Source organism: Xenopus laevis, chromosome 8L (assembly GCF_017654675.1).
Source record: "Xenopus laevis strain J_2021 chromosome 8L, Xenopus_laevis_v10.1, whole genome shotgun sequence".
Taxonomy (NCBI): Eukaryota; Metazoa; Chordata; class Amphibia; order Anura; family Pipidae; genus Xenopus; species Xenopus laevis.
The window spans coordinates 101823850-101846661 of record NC_054385.1 but is presented as its reverse complement, the minus strand read 5'-3'; the positions used below and the strand labels follow the sequence as shown (position 1 = coordinate 101846661).

Here is a 22812-nt window from a genome sequence, read left to right as displayed (position 1 = left end):
CTGCAGTATTGGCTTCTTTCCTCTCAGCTGGATGGCAAGCCTGTCACTGCATTTTTTTTTTTTGCAGTAAAATTTTACATGTCCTTCAAATTTTCGATTTTTTTAAAGGATTCCACAGGTCTAATGTGTCTAATGTGTATTTTTATGTAGCAGAAAATATCTGTTACTGTCTGAGGTACTATATGCAGCAGCGTGCTCAGTTTATACTTTATACCACTCACTTACCGTTCCTTACTTACCACTTGGGGTCTGGCCACACGGGCAGATTCGGGGAGATTAGTCGCCAGGCGACAAATCTCCTTCTCCCCAATCTGCCTTCTACTGACAAAAATGAAAATTGCCTGGGGGCAGGCACATGGAGGGCTTTGTTTTCCGAAGTTGACCGAAGTTTCCTCGTGAGGCAATTATGGGCGACTAAGGAAAATGAGGCACTCCGTGTGCCTGCCCCCAGGCGATTTTCATTTTAGCCTGTGGAAGGCAGATCGGGGGGGGTTAGTCGCAGCGAAGAAGAGATATGTCACCTGGCGACTAATCTCCCCGAATCTGCCCATGTGGTCAGACACTTACTTTGTTGGGCTGATGGTGCTTTGTATCTGTCTAAAAACCACCCAAACCACCCAAAAAATCACTCCTAATTCTAGGCTCTAATTTTTGAGTATTTTTCCCAAAGAGTTTTCTGGGTTAAAAGCATTCAGTGTATTTAGTGTTTCCAAATCAGCTTTCAAATAAACTCTGGAGAACCACAGCAAACTCAGTGTGTCTTTATTTTTCACACAACATATTTCGGATATAAATATCCTTCATCAGGTGCTTGCCTAAATAGGCCCTTTTAGAGTATGACTGTGTTTTACTCAGTGTAGCACTGTGGACCCCATGGGCCCGGTAGAGGACCTGACCTGAAAGGCCCCCACTTACAGACGCCATTCACCCCTCCTCTGCCATGACATTTGACCTGCCCAATACACCCAAGCCGACCTCTGTGCAAAGATCCATGGTGGTGGGGCACAACGGGATTTTTCCCATCATCCTGGAGAGCTAGTCCGACCCTGGTCTCTACCAGTGATTGTAAAGAACTGGTCAGTGTATTAAACCAGCTAGATTCCTAAGTGTTGCAGCTGACTCTTAGCCATGTGCTTTGCCCTATAGAGAGCTTTTGTGTATTGTGGGTTACATTCCATGTGACACTAGCCTAAAGGAATACAGACAGAAGAAGACACATTGTAATTACAGAGGCCTTCTCTGTAATTGGAATGTGTCTTCTTCTGTTTAGTTTCCCTACATACATATCTGCAACATTGTATTGGTATTTCCCTTTTAACACACTATTTAAAGGGGAACTCCACAAAAACATAACTTAAGCTTTTTGAAAAGTAAACATAATTTCAAGCAACTTTGCAGTATACATCATTTAAAAAAATATGCAGACTTTTCATGGTTTTTAATGGTTTCTGACATTTCCCTAAGCCTAGCCCCCTGCTCTCCTGCTAATCTCTCTGACTACTTTGCTGAGCTGGCTGACTACTGTTACTTTGTATCAACAGCCAGCTGTCCTCAGCCTGCATCCTCCAAATCCCACAATTCCCTGCACACGTGATTTCAATAAGGAAAGGAACATCACAGTGCAATGCATTGTGGGTTATGTAGTTCCTTCATACTGTCTGTAAGCTGTGGAGAAGTTGTTACAATTTGTAACATCAGTGTTTTAGTCCCTCCTTCCTTGCCAGGATTTCAAATAATTCAGAAAGAGAACTGTTAAACAGCTGGATTTCAACATAAAAAACTGCATTTATTGATACTTTTTGAAGAAACCGGTAACAGTGATGGGTATATTAGGGGTTTCTGTGTTTTGTGGGCCTTTTTATCAAATTTTGGTTTGGAAGCCGGAGTTCCCCTTTAAGTATTGTCAAACTATCTATCTGCACACTTTGGTCAGCAGATTATCTGTGGTCAGTTTAAGATCTCTAGAGTGTTAAATAAAGCCTTTTTGCTCCCCTTAAATACTTTCTTATTGACCCACAACAACCCTGTGTCACTTTTTTTCCCCCCCTAACCTAAATAACTGTCTCTGTAAATCGATCTCTGGTATTGATCAGTTTTAATAGAGTTTAACATTGCCTGCCTTTGGATTTAAATCAAGCTTACATTTTCTCTAGTCATGATACAATGAGAGAGAGCAAGTTAAATCTAAATAAGAAGTATGTAAGTGTATGAGGGAGAATGGAGGGTGGTGTTGGGGAGAAATAAAATGCCACAGTTCTAACCGACTGAGGCTGTAAGAGCACTTGATGGTGTAGGAGAGGAACAACAGAAATATCCATTGGCAAGAGAAAGAAAACAGGTTTATGGGATATTGGAAAAGGCTCAAAGACTACCCTGTTTTATTAGGGTAATTTTTTGGTCAAAACACCTGTTTTGATCTGTTTTTACATTTCTTCCCTATTAATACCTTTGGCATCATTCAGCTTCCAGCTGAAGGTCCAGAATCTAAATGTCAGTCACCAAGGTATCCTCCCTGTACGGCCAGTGGTCTCATAGACTTTTTTTATTTATGCCATTTTTATTTTGTTATAATCATGCTCACGGGGTGTGCTGTATAGGATAAATTACCCACTACATGGAGAGAGCAGAACAGTTCTGCTATGCTCACTTGCCTTCTGGATCTTGTACCATTCCTAAATACTTCCCATTATCCGTAGCCAACAGTTGGATGCAGGAACCACAGCTCATAATTTTAAGTGATAGACCATTTGCTCAGAAATGACCGTGTACTGGTTTTGTCATGTGTTACCCGTTGAAGATCAGTCTGGCTGGCAAATATGAGTTTGTATTGTCGCTCTTCACATAGTAACTCCTTGTTTCTCTCCTGCAGACTTTCACAGCATGGTGCAACTCACATCTCCGGAAGGCTGGGACACAGATTGAGAACATAGATGAAGATTTCAGGGATGGCCTTAAACTCATGTTACTACTTGAAGTCATTTCAGGTGAGCAGTGATGGCATCAATAAAATAATCACCAATTATATCAGTCATACTTAATTTAACCCAATCACCCTAACTCCCAAAATACAGCAGCCTCTCCTGTAATTTGTGTTCACAGACAGTGGTGGATCATTTCAGCTTCCTATGTGATGTGAGTTCAGTTTACAGAATAACAAATTCCCCACGCACTGACTATACAACAACATGAGAACATTATCTGCCCTAAAGGTTCTAACACAAGTTTGATTTGCTCCCCAAGATCTAACACTCTTCTGGCCAGATTTCTGTGTTTTTGGGGAGTTAATTGGGGCAGGCTGTCTTTCCCTATTTTAAAAGCATCCCTTTTACATAGAATTGGCTTTTACCAAAATGTTCAGTTAGTTATTGAGTGCTGAAAGCACTTGTTTTTGTTGTTTTGCATTAGACCATATGTTTTTTTTACCCCAGCTTAATGATATACTGTTATACTGCTTTAGTGTGTAGGAGATATAGCAATTAGCACAAGGCACACTAAGGGGCATATTTATTAACACTGGAGATAAACATCACAAGTAGTGATGTGCGGGTCGGGCTTTTCCTGACCCGCACCCGACTTCTGGGTTCCTTTTATAGACACATGATGTCACAAAAGGGGTGGGGCGAGAGGGGCACGTCTATTAAAGTTAAACCCGGATTGCATTTGCCATTGCATTTCTGATGGGTCTAAACATGCCAAACAACACAGGGCAAGGTATTATTTGGTGTTGGCTGATGCACGCCATTAACTTTCTATGAGTTTTGATTGCAATGCAAACACAATGGTAACTACCACATGTGGTTGAAATGTGCTGCACTTTCAAGATGGCACCATCAATTATCATGAAACTGTGTCACTGCGTCATTATGTGGAGTATGGTACCTCATCATTAGTGTCTGTGTCATTACCTTTACGCAAGCACAATGACGCAATGCATCACAGGGAACAAGAAGTTGCTAATAATTACGATGAAGTTTGATAAAGTTAAATAAAGACACCTGGCTGCCAAGAATGTTTATACATTGGTGTAATTATGCCATTGACGGAATGTTTAAAAACTCCATGTTTGGCATTAGCCTAAAGACTTTCTTGCTAAATTGTGCATGCTGCAGGGATGTACATAGATTTGCATTGTTTAAAGATAATACTTCTCTTTACAGACTATGAGAAAACCAAAGAGGTCATTCCTAATGATGGCATGCTTGGTCTATCACTTTACCAGCCACATTAAATTGGCTATGCCCCAACTAATGTCAGATATGTCTCCCAGGCTACTAAGCCACCTTGGTATTTTCTTAAATTATGGTTTTGATTTAAATATAGAGGAAACTAAGATGGCTTTGTTTAGGCATCCTGTGAATAATGAAGTTGAGAAATTTGGATTTTCATACCTTCATAGAATCTAGAGAAAGAATAAAAGAGTGAACTGCAAACCCTCAGTGGTTTCTTCATACAAACGGGAAATAAATAATGACTGTGGCCCTTTACTCTTTCTTTCTTTCAATGTATAAATAAAAACCTATTGATATGAGCATGTTGCATGATTTAGCTCTATGGTTTTATGTGTTACTATGTATTTATGCTGCCTGTACTATACTGTGACGTGCCAGGAGCTCTAGATAAGAAGTGTTTGTCTTTGTAGGTGAGCGTTTGGCCAAACCTGAAAGAGGCAAGATGCGTGTACACAGAATCTCCAACGTCAACAAAGCCCTGGATTTTATTGCCAGTAAAGGTGTAAGACTGGTATCCATTGGAGCTGAAGGTATTAATGGAAGTCATTTATTACATGCTGTGTTCCATACACTTGTTTCCTCGGCCAGTAATACGTAACCTGTAACTGTTTGGATACTGTTAATACTACACCAACGGTCCACCAACAGCCACATGATTAGGAATGTAGCCAATAATATATTGGGCTGTGTGTGATGTTTTCTGGCCACAATAGTTATGTCGTATTTGTAAAAGTGCCTTAAAAAGTTTTTTTTTTAGTTATAGTCCACAAAAAAGGGTAAAAGTACTTTTCAATAAATGCATAAGCGTAATTAAGAGAAAGGGACAATCATGTGTCCCATGTGATATAAAGGCACCTTGGTGAACTGATAATATTAATATTGAAAAGCAAAACTGAGCCCAAGAAGAAAAGGGCAGAGTGAGCACAGGAAGGGCCTACAGGATGAAATGCATGCGAGATGCCACAGGCCGGATAAGTTATGAGAAGAATGAGTCTTTCATTTTACCTAAGTCTTTTTCTTTAACCGAGTCTTTACCTAAGTAATATATCTGAGTGTATTTAAGTGTAAAACTCAAGACATCAGTTGAAAGGAATTGTATGTTTGTGGAGGTGGAGCCGAAGAGAAACCCGCCAAAGCATCCTCTAAATTGCTGTCTGAAAAGGATGAGAATAGTATCATTAAAATAGCTGCAAAAGGCCTTGGGCTTTTGGTGTGTTTGCATGTTCTTCTTCCGTGTTACATTAAAGGGAAAAAAGGGGTAAATGGAATGATTTATATAACGTTATTCTTCCACAGGACTCAAAGCACTTCACATAGTTACATAGCAGTTAAGGGTTATGAAACGACACATTAAATTTAACATATTGCTCAATAAATTTGTACGGTACCTAACTTGTAGGAGAACTACAGAAATAATAATTAGTCACTGCATTCACGTCTATCGTTAATGCGCAAAAAATCTGGTACTATGATTTTTCCACATGGGGGGAGGTAGCAGGCAGGTTTGACGTTTTGACACTTCATTTGGAGTGGTAAAAAACAATTACTGCGGACAAAGGCTAAACTTACTACAGACAGTATATATTAAATAAACAGACAATGAAAAATAAAAAGATGATGTAACAGTGATGATTCTCTCTTCCTTTTCCTGTATTCCGCAGAAATTGTGGATGGCAATGCAAAGATGACATTAGGAATGATTTGGACAATTATCCTGCGTTTTGCTATCCAAGACATTTCTGTTGAAGGTAAGATTTTGAGCCACAGGCGCAGTTCTTTCCACTCCCAGAATGGAGCCTGCCCATAGTAAATGCCTCTTGTGTGTTACCCTAAAATTTAAGGCATATATGGCATTTTGACTATTGTGCATTTTCCTTGCTTGGGACTTGGTATCAAAGTAACTCAACGTGACATCCATAACTACCCATTTTAGTCGAATGCATATGTGCACTTTCAGTTGGGAATCACATGAAAATGGTTGTTCTACCAGTTTGTATGCTGCTCTCATTTGATGGTTGTACTCTGAAACTGCTCCTTTTTCTGCAAGATTTAGTTTGTCTTCTGACAGTTCTATAAAACCAGTTAATGTTGGCAATAACAACAGAACTATTAATGTTCCGATAGATTAGAATACAGTTAAAATGATATTCTGCCTTCAATGAACATCTTACTGTAAACATTGAATTGGGTGATAGTTCCCCTGTACTAATGGCACTTTGAAGTCAATCAAATCTGATATTGGTTAAATACATAATATAAGAAACAAGTGTACTGCCTCACTGAGTATTTCTGTGTGGACAACAGTCAATACAGAACTCTACTGACTACCTCTGATATCCACCAGACTGACCATGAGACTGGCTTATTTGTATCTGATGAGGGCTCATTACAATGTAGAAAAAGCCAGTGTGCTACCTCATTGCGTGTTTGTGTACAGACAACAGACACATCATGATGTCTTCCACCAGACAATGCTTCCTAGCAGAACTGGCCTGTTCCTGGTGTAATAGTACTATGTACAAATATGTTTTATTCATTCAAAGCAGAGCAGAGTGCAGGCCCCTCTTTGCTACAATAAGCGGTACAAAGCTTTCAGTTATATAGTGTCTGGTCCTCTGTATCTTGAAATTTAGCCAGCCATGCTGGCTGTTGAGCTCTGGCATCTGCAACTAGTTAAGTGGGCTCTTGAACCAGTTAGTGCTACCAAAGTTCTGGAGAGATAAGGCCTCTTTGAAGTCAGCACTTTGTTACTACCCTGCAGAGAATCTGACCAGCATGCTCCAACCATATGTTCTATATTTCAAATGGTCTGGAACAATGAAAAGTACTTTATTATTATGGTGTAGGGGATTTAAAAAACAAAACAAATATTACTATGGCTAATAAAAGGCCATTATCACCCATAATGATATCAAATAACCTCAGCTTCCAATGTTTCTTTTTTAAGTAAAGACAGAAAATGCAGTGCTAAACTTAAATAGTCTTAACACATGGATTATGTCTCGCTGTATAACACCACTTTCTTAATATGAAGATTTGGAACCTTAAATGCACATATCGTACTGCTGGATGTTTATATTTCTGTGTGTGTGTACATAATATATAATATCATCTATACATACTCGCTAGATCCCGCGATAGAAATGCAGGCTGGTTGATATAGGATAACTGGAATACCATTATACAGTTCACTTCTGGGGTTTATGATTACTTGTATGAAGGATCAATAATTATATTTGAGAGCCTATTTTATAAATAGTCTGTTTTGATATCTTCTCGCAGAAACATCTGCCAAAGAAGGCTTATTGCTGTGGTGTCAAAGAAAGACTGCACCCTACAAGAATGTGAATATCCAAAACTTCCACATAAGGTCAGTAGCATTGTCCCACCAAATAGTAGAGTGTTGTATACCTTATAGTAGTCTATATTGCTCTTGTATTTGCAACTGGGTTAATCTTGATTCTTTGTTTGCTAACAGTCAGTTTGTTTCTTTTAGCTGGAAAGATGGTCTTGGTTTCTGTGCCCTTATACATCGGCATCGCCCGGAACTTATAGACTATGGCAAATTACGCAAGGTAACGATTGTCATGTTGTCCATTACAAATGTGTAAATATCTATTTACTTCTAATAAATAATTATTTAACAAAAATAGCTTACTGTGCCCTTGGTGTACAGGTATACACATACAGTTATCTACCATATGATCTGTGTTTTTAATTGGTTATTAGACCAACAATGCATATACTTCATTATTCCTTGTTAAGTAAGTCCTTTGCTTTCTTTCTTTTTTTTTCCATTTTTGTAGGATGATCCCCTCACAAATCTAAATACAGCTTTTGATGTCGCTGAGCGTTTCCTGGACATCCCTAAGATGTTGGATGCCGAAGGTAATTCAAATTTTTCTGAACTAATCTGTTTCAAAATGAATGTTTTGGTTGTGTGGGGGTTTACCAAAATCTTTTGTTCTAGCATGGAACAAAATCAGCTCTTGTACAGCATATTTCATGACCTCTTAGTTCATTCCAAAGGATTTAAATTCTTGAGAATTGAGATGAAAAGGGAAAATATATTCCCCTATTTATAAGGAGGGATTATATTTCCTTTAAACAGACATTGGTTTAAGTGTACGTAGGTTGAATGCCCAGTTTATTACTTTTAACCTCTGCCCCAGTGGAGCTTACAATAAAAGGTCTCTATGACATTCGCACAACACACACTAGGGTCAATATTATCAGGAGCCATTTAGCCTGCCTGTATAATTTTGGAGTGTGGGTGGAAATTTAAAAAAAAAAATACATTATAAAATAATGCTGTGCATTTTATATACGTTGATGCCTAACCTTTAACATGATAACTGTAATGGTTAAGTGTAACTGAGTAAGGTTTGGAACACTTGGACATATTTGGAACACAGCTCTCACAAGACAATGGTCCTTGTCAGAAATGTTTCTGTTTGTGTATCATGATTTGCATTACTCATTTTCTGTACACACTGTGTTAAATCATCATCCTTTTAAAGGGGCAGAAATGGTTGAACTCAATTTACTTTCTATGCAAAATGCCATGCTTTATGCACAATTGGTTTCTCTGTAGAAATGGTATCATAACCATGTAGTGCTTTAACAGTTTTTTGGGCAATATGGTCTGTCTGCACTATTTTATTTTGTCTTTCTGGCACGATATGTAAGGAAACTGTATTACCAATGACACATCCCCTAAATTCAATCAAGGCATGGACATATAGCTTTATATAGCCTGGAAGTGTGTGTATGTAGTATGACATGGCCTTTTGTTTAGAAGTGACTTGTTATTTGAATCATCCCTGCCCTTTTAATATTTTCATCTCATTGAGTATATCAACATGCTGTAAACCTTCTCTTGACAGACATTGTTGGAACAGCCCGCCCCGATGAGAAGGCCATCATGACCTATGTTTCTAGCTTCTACCACGCCTTTTCAGGAGCCCAGAAGGTATCCCAGGGTTCCAACATATCTGCACCCAACTTATTTGTCCTGTCTCTAATGCTTAAAACTTTCTCTCCCTTTCTCAGTTTTAGCCACCGGATATTTATTCTTTTGGTTCCAAATATGTTCTCTCATTTATTAACTCACCACTGTACGATGTAGGTGTGTGATAAAATTGCTGTAATTAGATTTTTTAACCCTAGGCTTGTTCTAAACACTTTTGGCCTAGACTGTAATTTTTGTATGTTTTTTTTTGGATATTCACTCTTCATAAAGAAACATCACAGCAAAGTACTATGGGACGATTATATATCTTCTTCATGTATCTAAACAATATTCGTATTGAACTGGAGCTTCAATAAAGCAACAAGTTCAACTTGGTACAGCAAATGTTAGCTGTCAACATAGTGTCAAGCATATAGGAGCAGTTACCCATTGCAACCAATAAGATGTTTGCTTTTAGACAGGTGACCAGTGATTGCTGCCTGCTGATTGGTTGCTATGGGTTACTGCACCTGGGCAAACTTGGTGCATTTTATTACATAACCCATTATAGTTTTTGACTTAGCTCTAGGTGAGTCTTCGCAGATAGGTTATTGGGATTCATAACACAGATTTACTGAAGGTAAACATTTTAAGTGCTGTTCTTCAAAGTGTTATTTTAAAGAAGACTGGAAATAAGTAAATTAAAACTGTGCTTATTTCAAAATGGGTATTTTAAGGAAGGGATTTAGAATTCTGGAACTAAATGAATCAAAAAGATCGCAAAATAATTTTCTGTAGTTTCTTTAACTGTGCCCTTTAAAAGGTTAAAAAGGGCATACAAATCTGGAACTCAACATGTTTTAATGTAAAATACCTTATTACAACACAGAGGATGAGCTACTTTTGAATATAAGTCAATAATTTCTATTTATTTAATGGAACACAACACTTTGTAGCTTGGGAAGCCTGCCTGTATAGTACAGTGCAAAACAGAGCACAGATCACAATGTTAAATAAAGGCACTTGGCCACTTTCATTTGTTGCTATTAGCAGCAAACAAGTAGTGTGTTTTCCATCATATCAGCTCAGCTTGATGAGGACAGGGGTTAGTTCTACAGGCAACCTCTTGTGTATCACTAATGACATGCAGCTCACTAATTGTGGTTTGTTTGTCAGGCAGCTAAATATCTGATGGGCCATTATAGCTGGAACGCCCATAGTTGCCTACCCACATAGTGCTGTCATCCTGTTCAACTAAATTTTGTAGATTAGATGAGTGTCAATTATATGCATATAGCACTGCTGACATCTACTTACATTCTTTGGAAAGTGGCCTCTTGTGACAACAGTGTTAGGCTTTTTATAAAACAGGCCTATGCGGTTAAATAGTGCAAATTTGCACCTGCCCAGCAACCGATGATATGCTTGATTTCAGTATTCTAGCTGAATTACACTAATCAAAGCTAATTTCCTATTTATGTGTATGTTCCTGGACTGTTGCTCATTCATACCATGTTACTCCAAAAATCCTGTGAGTGTTTTACAGTTCATAAATGAGAATAACCATTTTTTTTTCTTTACACAAATTAGAAAGCTCTGTGTATACTCATGATTTTGTAACCGCAAACTATTTGCTGTAATGTAACTGCTGTTTGCGGTTAAGAGAAAAAAAACTTTTCCAGTTGCATTATAGAAACTAGACCTCACTGTGGGTCAATTACATTGCAGCTGCAACTATTAATAACAAAAACTGTTTGTAGTAGGGACAAGTATTTGGGAGATCTTCTGCATATAGTTAACTGTTTATCTGGTTTACATGGAATCCGTACATAATTGGTGATTTTTAAAATATTTTTAAATTTTTTTTGATTCTTATATGTGTGAGAAATGCTTTATTCTTGTAGCTAATCCTAGAACGTGGCAACAAATCATCATATGGTAATGGTGTCAGACATACTCATTCCATTTCCACTAAACTCCAACCTTTGTCTTGTCTCTGGATCACTGATCTTCAGGGCCGGTTTTAGGGAAGAACATCATATAGGGCTCCATGGCCAGGAAATATTTTTGGGCAAATTACAGAAATAATTTTACATAGTAATATCTACCTAAAAAAAGGCTTAGGTTTTTCGGGGACCTGGGCTTTGTAGTTAATTTACAGCTAGAATCTTCCCAGCCAGGACTTCACTTAGAGACACATTTATCAAGATTCTAATTTCAAATTCAGGTGAATTTTTTTTTTTTAACTCGCGTGAATTAGATTTTACTCGAAATTTTATTTTACTCTAAATTAGATTGGAGGACATTTATTTAAAAATAGAATATTTCAAACTCTGACAAATTTTTCCGACCTGAAAACTCGAATCAATTTGATTCGAATTCGCCCAAACTTGATTCAAGTTTTTTCTACAAAAAAAAACGCTAATGTAAGTAAGGCTACAAACATCTCCAAATTGGTCACTGCACCTCTCCCATTAGCGTAGAATATTGGTATGTTCCATAAAGGCAGTTCAATTTACCATTCAGCTGGTCTATCATAAACAATAAACCTTGGTCAATAGATTGCACCTCTTCTGTCTTCATGTAAGTTGATTGTAACATAACAGAAAGTCTATGTTTGCTGATAGGAAGATTGTGGTTTGACAGCCTGTGACCGTGGTGGCTAAAGCAAAACTAAAATTGTGTCCGTAACAAATGGTGGGAGGGATGCAAAAGGAAAATTAAACCTGTACAATAACTTCTTGATATTTTCAGTAGGCAAATGCAAAGGGGGGAAAAGGAAGGTATAGTGGCCCCTTGAGTTTGGGGCCCATCCTTCCTGCATTACTGCCTCTGGCCTCGTGTTCTCTAACTCCGCCCCTGCTGTTTTTGTCTGTAGGATCACACAAACCATTTTGGATGTTTTTGTCTGTTGTTACTTGTATGTGTCGTCTCTGCTGGTTAGTCCTTTGGTCACTGTTTTGTTACATTAAAAGAAATATATCATTTGTGGTAATGAAAACACTAGTTTGTTCTGTCATACACCATTCAGTGCAAAGTGCATATCTTCCAGAGCCTTTCCTTTGGTGAAGAGCATTAAAATGGATGTTATCAATCAGGGGGCGGCCATTTTAAATTCTGAGCCAAGCCTGCCATGTCCCATTTGATGTAACTTACACAACTATTCTTTTTTTTGGTTTCCCCTGCAATGCATGCTGGGATACCTTTTTCTCACTATCCTGCTCTTCTTTTCCCATGTGGTATGTTGTGTATTCTGTACACTTTGCTTCTCACTTTATCCTTTCAACCTCTTCTTTTCCTTCTCTGTACAGATATTATAGGGACGCTAAGGCCGGATTTGAAGGCTATAATGACCTATGTGTCATGTTATTACCACGCCTTCTCAGGTGCACAGAAGGTGAGATTTCCCTTGAAAATGACATGCCTCTGTTAAATAACGCATCCTTAATCAAGACTCGGTAGGGGCAGATTTATCAAAATCTAAGAAACTTTTTTGTTAATGATTGAATAATCTAACATATCAGAAATCATAAGTAGCATTTCTCGTATTCGTTCCTAACATTTAATATTTCTCTCATGAAATGTCCTGAACGTGAAGAAATTTCTTGACGTTGCCACAGGCCTTTACTTAACCAGTTTGAGAATTCTGTCCACTGAATTCTTCCATAGAAGAAATATACCCCATTTGATAAAATGCTCATTGGCTCCTCTGTGCTCCCGAGTTATTTAGATGAGAAAATGCTTTGATAAATTTGCCCTCTAGTCAGTTAATGGTGAACTAAAGCCCAAAAAAGAATATGGTTAGAAATACTGTATATGTAACGATGCACCGAATCCACTATTTTGGATTCTGCTAAACCCCCGAATCCTTCGCAAAAGATTCAGCCGAATCGAATCCTAATTTGCATATGCAAATAAGAGGTGAGGAGGGGAAAAATTTTTACTTTCTTGTTTTGTGACAAAAAGTCACGCAATTTCCCTACCCGTCCCAAATTTGCATATGCAATTTAGGATTTGGGTTCGGCCGGGCAGAAGGATTCGTCCGCATCCTGCTGAAAAAGCCAGAATCCGAAATTATATGCTGAATTTGCTGTAGCACAGATATTCAGCAGACTAATGATCCAGGCCATCAAAGCTGTCCAGAGCAGCTCTCCATCTTCTGTAAGACCATCTTTTGAGTGTCAGTGACTCTGGACATACTCATTGTGCCCTGGGCTGCTGTTAAGAAGCAAAGCTGACGGGTCATCCAACATCATCAGAATATTATGAGAACACGATTATATCTTTCATAGGAACTGATGCTTCAGGGCTGATTATTAATCAATTCTGATGCAGAATGCACTTTGTAATATTCTGCAATGTAATGTGAACCTGAATCATTTACTAATCAGCCTTGTATTGTGAATTTTATATTCTATATATATATACACTGTATGTTATCTCTTAGCTTAAGTAACCAACAGCACCTGTGAATTGGGGGGGGGGGAATGAAGATGGGGAGCTACTGGGGACATTTTCTAGCGGACAGCGTCACTTCAAAAGGACATGAGGCCTTGGGCTGGGACAGAATCCCAAAACACAATGTGTAGCATTTCTAGCCTAATTCTTAGTTGACTTTTTAAATTCTTATTTAAAAGACATCTTTGACACCCCAGCTAACTCCTGAGGTTTTTGCAGCAAAAAGAACTGCTGTAGAGTTGCCACCACAGCAATTGTAATGCCATGTTTCTCGTGTACATCCCACAACTCTGGATGTATTTTTATCTGGTGCTGCCATAGGTACCAGAGCTCAGCTTGTTCCCTTTCCTCTGGGATTGCTACATGCACAGATGGTCCCACTATATTGAACATGTGCAGATCTTGTCGGCGGCTTGGGAATTGTTGTTTTTCCCTTTTTTGTTTACTATATAAACTCCCTAGTGCCACCCCACTAAAACTATAGCCTTAGGAATGGGTAAATAAGGCCCTGACTGTGGGTCAGACAGCTCAAACAGTCAAACATTTTAACTCCTACACACTCCTTGTGTTCACTGTGCTCCCGACTGCCTGTTAGGATGCATTCCTCTGTAGACCTTGTAGTCTAGTTATTTGGTGTCACCGCCTTAGGAAGAGGAAGATTTGCCCAATGCAACAATGAATGCCACAGGAGAAATCACTGGCATTTCAGGACAGGCCTACGGCAGAACCACTAAGTGTTCCTTCACTTTATAGAATTAACAGTGTTTTGGGAGCAGGTTGATTCCCATAGTGTTTTATAGCCCTCTAAAGAGATAGTTGCTACTAGTTCCAGTTTTCTTAAATACAGAGTAGTATTTAGGGAGTCGATGTTCCTTTTTTCATGGTGTTGTTTGAAAAATAAAATCTACAAATGGGAAGTTTTCCTAAAATGACTTTTAGTTTGTGGTGGAAATTGATTGGCTAAGTTAGCATTGCTTTTAGTAATTTATTTTGTGGTTTTTGAGTAGATAATGGTTTCCATTGCAACTCTATCCTACTTCCTCTCCAGTCTCAAACTCAAGCCATTGTCTGATTGCAAGAATCAGTGGTGAGATGTTCCACTGACTTTGAGTGCTGTAGAAAATCCAACATGGGCTAATACAGGACAAACTTTCAGAGGTCATAGCTCCTGTAAAGGAGAACTGATCCCTAAAAATGACATATTTTATATAATTATTGCACCAGCCTAAAGTTCCAGCTTCTCAACAGCAGCAATGATCCAGGTCTTCAAACTTGTCACAGGGGGAAAGAGTCTGTGGCACATGCTCAGTGGGCTCTGAGCAGCTGCTGAGGAGTTAAGCTTAGGGGTTGTTGCAAATTATTAAGCAGAAAATGAGGCCTGTAATATAAGATGATGCTACAAGGTTTATTATAAAATTCTGATGCTAATTGCATTGGTTTCTGTGCTGCCATGTAGTAATTATCTGTATTAATTACTAATCAGCCTTATACTGTGAAATTTATATTCTGTGTAATGTATATTTTGAGTCAGTCCCTAAGCTCAGTAACTGAAAAGAAGATGGGGAGCTACTGGGGCATCTTTGGAGACTCAGATCTTTACTGCTAAAGGGCTGTGATTGCCTTGGGGTGGTATAGAATCCTAAAACATAATGTACAACATTTCTAGGCTAGGCTTTAGTTCTCCTTTAGTACACATGGACACTTTCATAGAAACATGAAATACTATGTGCCTCTTTAACATCAGATTCCAGCAGTGAATCTTCTCACAGAATACAGGAATAGCCACATTCTCTGATTAGAACATGTAAGAAAAATCAGATCTTGGGGGGGGAGGAAAAATGTGTGATTTTCAGAAAATAGTCATAGGCACAAATGTGGTTTCATAAAAGGCTGGCAAAGGTGTATCGTGTTTCTTCCTATCGTATCAGAAAGTAAATAATGTATAGGACAGGCAAGTGGCTTTCATAATGTTGTTGACTGCAACTTCCAACACCTCACTGATGGCTGTCAATGGAATGGAAGAAATTGCAGGCCAACAATATCTGATTTGGTATAGAGTGGTGATGTCATGGTATTATTTTCAGAATATTGTCACTGTTTCTGTTTCCTCCTAAAATTGACACAGCGTTTTTCTTGTGCTGCATTCTAGGACAGACATTTTTGGCTCTCCTGATTTACTCACTTATTCTGAGTTTGGAAGGTATACTATAGGCCCGTGGGCTCTCTCTTTGTGGTTTTATTACATTGCATCCCTTCTGTGTGAATTCCTAACTAAGATTGCATGATTTTGAAGCAGATATTGTGGAAACCATTCCCAAACAATAACATTGGTGTGATTTATTTAATTTATTACTAACCTGTAAAAAAAACAACTGAGGCAATGTATAAGAGGCGCATGGTCAGGCTTTGTGATAATTAGCAACCAATCAGGTACATTTAAAACCTCCACATGCTGTTGCTGTGAGTTGCTAAACCTGGAGCAAGTTTTAGGTCTGTTATTACAATATCCTAAAGTGTGTCTAAATTTGAGTGAAATGGTCTCTGGATTATTAACCATGTCTTGCCTGTTTGAATACCTTATTGTTTGTATTTTATATGGATCAGAAATTATTGTAAGTGCAGTATGAAAAACTGAAATATCAGCCACATTAAATTAGTGTGCAGACATGCATTCCAATATCATTTTAGGGTTTTAAAGGTGTACACCATCATACGCAACACATGGAAGGGGGATAGACCGATACTTTTTTCAACTGCCATCTGTAAGTCATAGTTTGAGGCATTTCCTACTTACAAGCCCTAGGAGTGTTTGCATGCTTTATGGCTCTTCTGCTGGGTCACTAAAATCTTGGCGGTCTACATGGAATTTCTAGACAGTTCATTATTTTTCAAAATCTGTATCAATGGAAGACTTCTGAAATCAGAATTTATTCAGTCGGGTAGGTAACTGTATAAGGCACTGTACTAGCTGGGCATTTCAGCTTGTGTTTGCTGTGCGGTGCCTTTTTATATGTTCCATCAAACCTCAATACAGTTGTTACTGATTTAATTCAGTTCAATGTGTATGTATACTTGGGATTACACACCAGTGCTAAATCTGATACAGACATATCCAGTGGGTACAAAGCCTAATGAAAATACAGAACAACTTTCTTGAAAGTCATGTGTGACTATGATTCCACCTGATTAAAAGTAACAAACAGGAATAATATGTTTTTCTAAAATATTTCCCTTTACCTTAATTGCAACCTTAAAAATGATTCAAGCCTCTAATCTTCCAGTGCATAATTCCTAGAAAGGAATAGGATGCAGTACAGTTATTTTTCAGCAACTGTAGCGGGTTATTGGATAAACTTTTAAATTGCATCATTATTCTGAACTCTAAGTTCATTTCCCCCTGGAAATGAACTGTTTGCAAAACCATTCTCTGATTTAACACTGTATTTTCCCTTGTCCATGATATTTGATCAAAGGGGGAAGCTTTGTGGATCAGTGATCATATATTGTATTCGCAGAGGTTTCTGGGTTGCTGTTGGACAGGGATACTCCCTGCTGCCTGTTAGGGATAGAAGTAACTTAAGGACTCCTTACAGCTGAGCAAACATTTCAACAGGAGTAGGTTTCTGTCATCAGCATGGTGTTGTTTAGTTTACTAAGCGATTAAGACAACTGCAGACAAGCAAATTGTAGCTAGGATTTAACCATTCAGTGCCTCCAGCTGAAAAGGAACGACTGTAGATTTAAGATATATTAGTGTATATTTTATCAATAAATGGTACCTACCAAATGCCTGTGCAAGGTGCTGAGCGCAGTTTTGGCAGGCGCGAGGCAGCCCTACTCAAGGGTTTTCCTCCATTCTACCCCCTATCCACCTATTATGAAAACAGAGCTGTGGAACTCAGGAGCTGGTACTTGTGCTCCATTCCATTCAAAGACCCTCATCCACAGCAGGGCAGGGTGCACAGAGAGAAAAACATGGAGGCACGTGCCTTTTTACACAATGCACTCTGCCCGGCCCATCATAAATGCTTTCTAATGTGTCTGTAACATTCATAAATATTCATGCACTGTTTCTTACTGGTTGTCCTTTTCCAAATGTTTACCACTACCTTGCAATAAGTATGTAGATAAAGCTGTTGATCTATGTTATGCAGTCACAAACTTATATAAAACTTTTTATAGATTTTATATAGATATATTTTTTATAATTTATGGTAGATCACATGTGCTAAGTAAATGCAGACTTTGCAAGTAACAGTACATGGTTGTTCATGACTTTTTTTAACCCGCGATGTCTGTTTAAAAAAAAACAAAAAAAAACATGTGGTGTAGTGAAAGTGCTTTTTTTCCCCTATACCCCCTTCCTCATTTTACTTCCTGGTGGGGATCAATGACAGTAGCTGCGTTCATGGGAAAGACTGTGAATTAAAACTATCACATGCATCTGTTATGTGAATCCACTGTACATGTTCCCAGGCCTCATATTATTTGTTTAGGACATTCTAAAATGTCTGTCGGCTGATGTTAGAACTGTTGCCATGGACACTGTACGGGAACTGCAGGGATTCAAACAAAAAAAAAAGCAAGGTGGTTCATATTCCCTCATACCTCAGTGTGACTGATTTTAGTTAAGCCATGTTAGACAACTGACAGAATACCGTGTAGGTGGAGTCTGTTTATAACATAATGGAAGGCAGCCAAAAGAGTGACCACAGTAGCCAGCTTATAATAGAAGGGGTTTTTGGTTTGCATTTCATGTCCAAAATGGCAGCAGACATTATTCTTATCACAAATACTATTGTGTGTTTTAATGAATTAATGTGTGGTAACTGGTTTCAAGCTGTGTGCTTACAGAAAAAAAATACATATTTTCATCTTTTAGTAGGGAAACCTCAGGTAACGTCTACCGGGACTACTTTTATATACCACTCACCTGCTGCTTGTTTCTTTTTTGTCTCGTGCAGGCGGAAACAGCGGCCAACCGTATCTGCAAAGTGCTGGCTGTCAATCAGGAAAATGAGCAGCTCATGGAAGATTATGAAAAGCTGGCCAGTGATGTAAGTTGTGATCTACAGGAGATCAGAATACAACTAGTGAAAATAGATATATCCATCCTTCAGGCTCCAGGTATTTTGAAACTTAAATTCCTAGGATCCCCCAACCCCCACGCACAGCTAATTGCCATTAAAAAAAAGCAATCCTTTTAAAATTCTGCATAAAATACTCCAAAACCCAATTCACTTGTATTGGCATTTTAATTAGTTTTTGGGTTAATTATGTGTAATATTTCAATTTAACCCGGTGATGAATACATCTGGCATTTTTAGACTATAGTTCAGGGTTTCCCAAACCATACAGCAATAAAAAAAGTTTGCTTCAGCTCTAGTAACCCATAGGTGTTTGCTTTTAGACAACAAACCGGTAAATTAAACCACTTATTGATTTCAGTTTGTTACTAGAACTGGTGCATAACTTTGTTCTTGTTATTACTAGGGATGCACCGAATCCATTTTTTGGATTCGGCCAAACCTCCGAATCCTCCGTGAAAGATTCGGCCGAATACGGAACCGAATCCTAATTTGCATATGCAAATTAGGGGTGGGAAGGTGAAAAAATGTTTACTTCCTTGTTTTGTGCCAAAAAGTCACACAATATCCCTCCCCACCCCTAATTTGCATATGCAAATTCGGATTCGGTTCGGCCGAAATCCCGAACCGAATCCTGGATTCGGTGCATCCCTAGTTATTACATTATCCCATTGACCCAGTCTGTATGATTCTGTTCATTTTCAAAATATCTCTTAAATAAAATGTAGCTATTTTTTACTATATTGGTAATAAGAAATATAGGATGACCTGAATTTATAGGATAGGTTAGAATTTTTTCTTTCTTACCGTCTCCATTATTTTTTGGTCCTACTGCAGCTGCTGGAGTGGATCCGCCGCACAATCCCTTGGCTAGAAAATAGAGCCCCAGAAAACACCATGCAAGCCATGCAGCAAAAGCTGGAGGATTTCCGGGACTATCGTCGCTTGCATAAACCCCCTAAGGTTCAAGAGAAATGTCAACTAGAGATCAACTTTAACACCCTTCAGACCAAGCTAAGGCTCAGCAACCGCCCTGCATTCATGCCTTCTGAGGGGAAGATGGTCTCGGTCAGTATCCCTCTTCCATATTTCTACAGATATATACTTTTTGGATTGTGTATTCATTGGTGATGATGGATTCAACATATCTATGTCTGTTTTATTAATATTCCTCATCACCCTGAAGAAACTGAGACACTAGTTACAGCTATGAGACTTTGTATGTCATGCAGCGAATCAGATCTTTGCTTTTGCCTTCTAACTTGTAGATGAATGATCAAAATTAAGTCTTATATTTACTAGTAATTTGGACGTGTTTCTGATCACATTTGCCAGAACAGCTTCCAATGAGTGGTGGAAGTTGAACCATCTTATGATATTGAGTACTGTATGGATATTTTCATATTATATCAAGTTAGGGATTGTTATTAAACATTTTAAAGATGTAAGTGATGACCTAGAGCCAGGCTGTGGTCCTACAAAACTATTTGAGGGCCACATCTGGCCCACAGGACTCCAACTAGACAGCCCGCTTTTACCCCTGTCATACTTTGTCAAAATAATTTATTTGAGCATGGTTGATCTTATATATAAATTACCAGAGATTACCAGCATCTAGGGATGCAGCAAATCCACTTTTTTAGGATTTGGCCCAATCCCAAATCCTTTGTGAAAATTTGGCTGAATACTGAACTGAATTGGAACCCTAATTTGCAGCAGCACATGCGGTTAAGAAAGTTTTGACTTCCTTGTTTGAGTGGATTCGGTTCAGCTAGGCACTTGGCCGAATCCCAAACCGAATCCTGAATTCGGTGCATCTCTAATTTTATCTAATGGATTGTTTTGATAATAAAGCGATGATGCTCATAGTGCTTATTTTCTCCATTCAGGACATAAATAATGCATGGGGAGGACTGGAGCATGCTGAGAAGGGTTATGAGGAGTGGATGTTGAATGAAATCCGGAGGTTGGAAAGACTAGACCATTTAGCAGAGAAGTTCCGCCAGAAAGCATCTATTCATGAAGCTTGGACTGATGGTAAGTAACGAAACCACAAACACTGTAGCAATAACAGGCTTGTTTGTTCTGTGTGCTGTTAGTTACATTGATTTTAGGTTATTTCCTATTGTCCTGTCTGATGCCTTAGGCCATTGGTACTTTCCATTGAATAATGCCCTTGGCACTCGGTGCCTTTGGCTTTGCCAACTGCTCTTTATGTTTTACATTTTTTCTTTTATACACATGACATTTTAGGAGGTATTCATTTTTTACTGCATTACATGTATGTCATTATGCAACCAAAAACACTAATAAATACAGTACTTATTTCTAATATATGTATTATGTAGACAGTGAAGTATAAGAACGAAGCTCACAGTGTACCCAAAGTTTTTCTTTTCTCCATGTTTAAATTTAGGCTAATGGGTACAAATTGTCATATTTTTTTTGTATCCTTCTTAGACATTCTTTATTGGCTAAGACAAAATAGCAACTCTGGTATTTACTGTACATTGGTTGAAGTGAGCAACATTGCAACTCCAGTTAATATGTATGAATTTAGATATGCTTACAAAGGAATGTTCTATCCACTCAGTAAGTGTATGCCTGTTGCCAGTTACAGGGATAATATGGAGGATAATATTTCTAATAAACATATTTACTGTATGTTGTCTGTAAAGAATGCCCCAAGCCAATTTACATATGTAATATGGTGGCCACAGCTTATGTCCGGAATAAGTTGCACTTCATACTAACTGCCTGTGTACATTTCTTAGGCTAAAATCACATGACACATTTTTCAGTCTCTTATATTAACATAAAACTCTCATTGTTTTTTCTTTATCTTTGTGGGAATCCGTACAAGTGCAGTACCAGAATTGCTGACTGACTGACTTAATACTTGAGCATGTGCCTAAGTTGCTATTCAGTATAACGGGAAGCAACTTGTGTAACTGGTAGCCACTTGTATTCTTTAACTGTTTCTGTTAAAGCTGGAGTGACAAAATGTTTTGTGTGAACTGTCCCCTACTATTATTTTTTGCTTTGTTAGTTTGCCTTTTCCTTCTAAATGTTTACAAATGCACAGGAAATGCAAACTTGGATCTTATGTGTACAGAAAGCAATTTTAATTTTAGACCGCTACAGGAATGTTATTAAAGGGCAGTAAACCCACTTGTACAACAATGAACAATGGGTATTTGATGAACATGCTTTTTCCTACTGTTTTAATTAAGAAATACGAATAGTTATTTCTTGCCCTGCTAAATTGAAAGTGCAGTTGCATTCTATTTCTTGTTCTTGTGAGCACAATCAAAATAAATCTGCAGTTGACAAAGAAGCATCCTTTCCCGAACTGCTGCCTTTGTGATGCTTTTAGATACGGATCATCAAAAACCATATATACTCTATATAATTGAAACAATAGGCAAAAAGTATGTTCAGTACAAGCCCTATTCATTAAACTCATGTTGAAAACCGAACTATGTAGTGTACAAAGGGAATCACCATTGTTCTATCCTAGTGATATCATGAAATTACTTAGAATATGGTAATGGATGGTCATCTTGTTATGCTAATGGGTGACCACTGTTTATTTGAGGAAGAAGAATTTATTTTACCATCTTGCTTTCTGTAGGTAAAGAAGTCATGTTACAGAAGAAGGACTATGAGACTGCTAGTCTGTCTGATATCAAAGCTCTTCTGAAGAAACATGAGGCCTTTGAAAGTGACTTGGCTGCCCACCAAGACAGAGTGGAACAGATTGCAGCAATAGCGCAGGAGCTTAAGTATGTATCGGTCAGACTGTACTTCTAGTATTGTGCATCTGCATCCAATAGGACAATTATCCAAGATGTCACATGTTTGCATTCCAGTTCATAATGAGTTGATTATTTCTTGTATTTAAAGGATGTTGTCATGTCATATCAGTCTCTTGGGTAGGTGCCATAGAAATTCTGTTGAGGGCTACAGCTGACACTTGTTTTTACAGCATTATTGCTTGGATGATTACAAAGGTGACCTGCTGTCTCTGCACACATTTACAGCCACAGGCAGGGGAAATAAAGTCAAAACCCTTAAGACCTTACTC

The 22812-nt window shown here is 38.3% G+C and overlaps 1 protein-coding gene across 4 annotated transcripts in view; it reads left to right on the top strand.

Moving 5' to 3' along the window:
• Window positions 1–22812, top strand: part of actn1.L (actinin alpha 1 L homeolog) — a 58157-nt gene that overhangs the window by 23031 nt on the left and 12314 nt on the right. For 3 of the 4 annotated variants that reach the window (XM_041571979.1, XM_018228789.2, NM_001090829.1), the window contains 11 exon segments: window positions 2870–2984; window positions 4640–4759; window positions 5891–5977; window positions 7512–7599; window positions 7726–7804; window positions 8036–8117; window positions 9116–9201; window positions 18603–18695; window positions 19563–19793; window positions 20615–20762; window positions 22360–22510. In XM_041571979.1, coding sequence (XP_041427913.1) covers window positions 2870–2984; window positions 4640–4759; window positions 5891–5977; window positions 7512–7599; window positions 7726–7804; window positions 8036–8117; window positions 9116–9201; window positions 18603–18695; window positions 19563–19793; window positions 20615–20762; window positions 22360–22510 — 1280 coding nt within the window. 4 annotated transcript variants of the gene reach the window in all.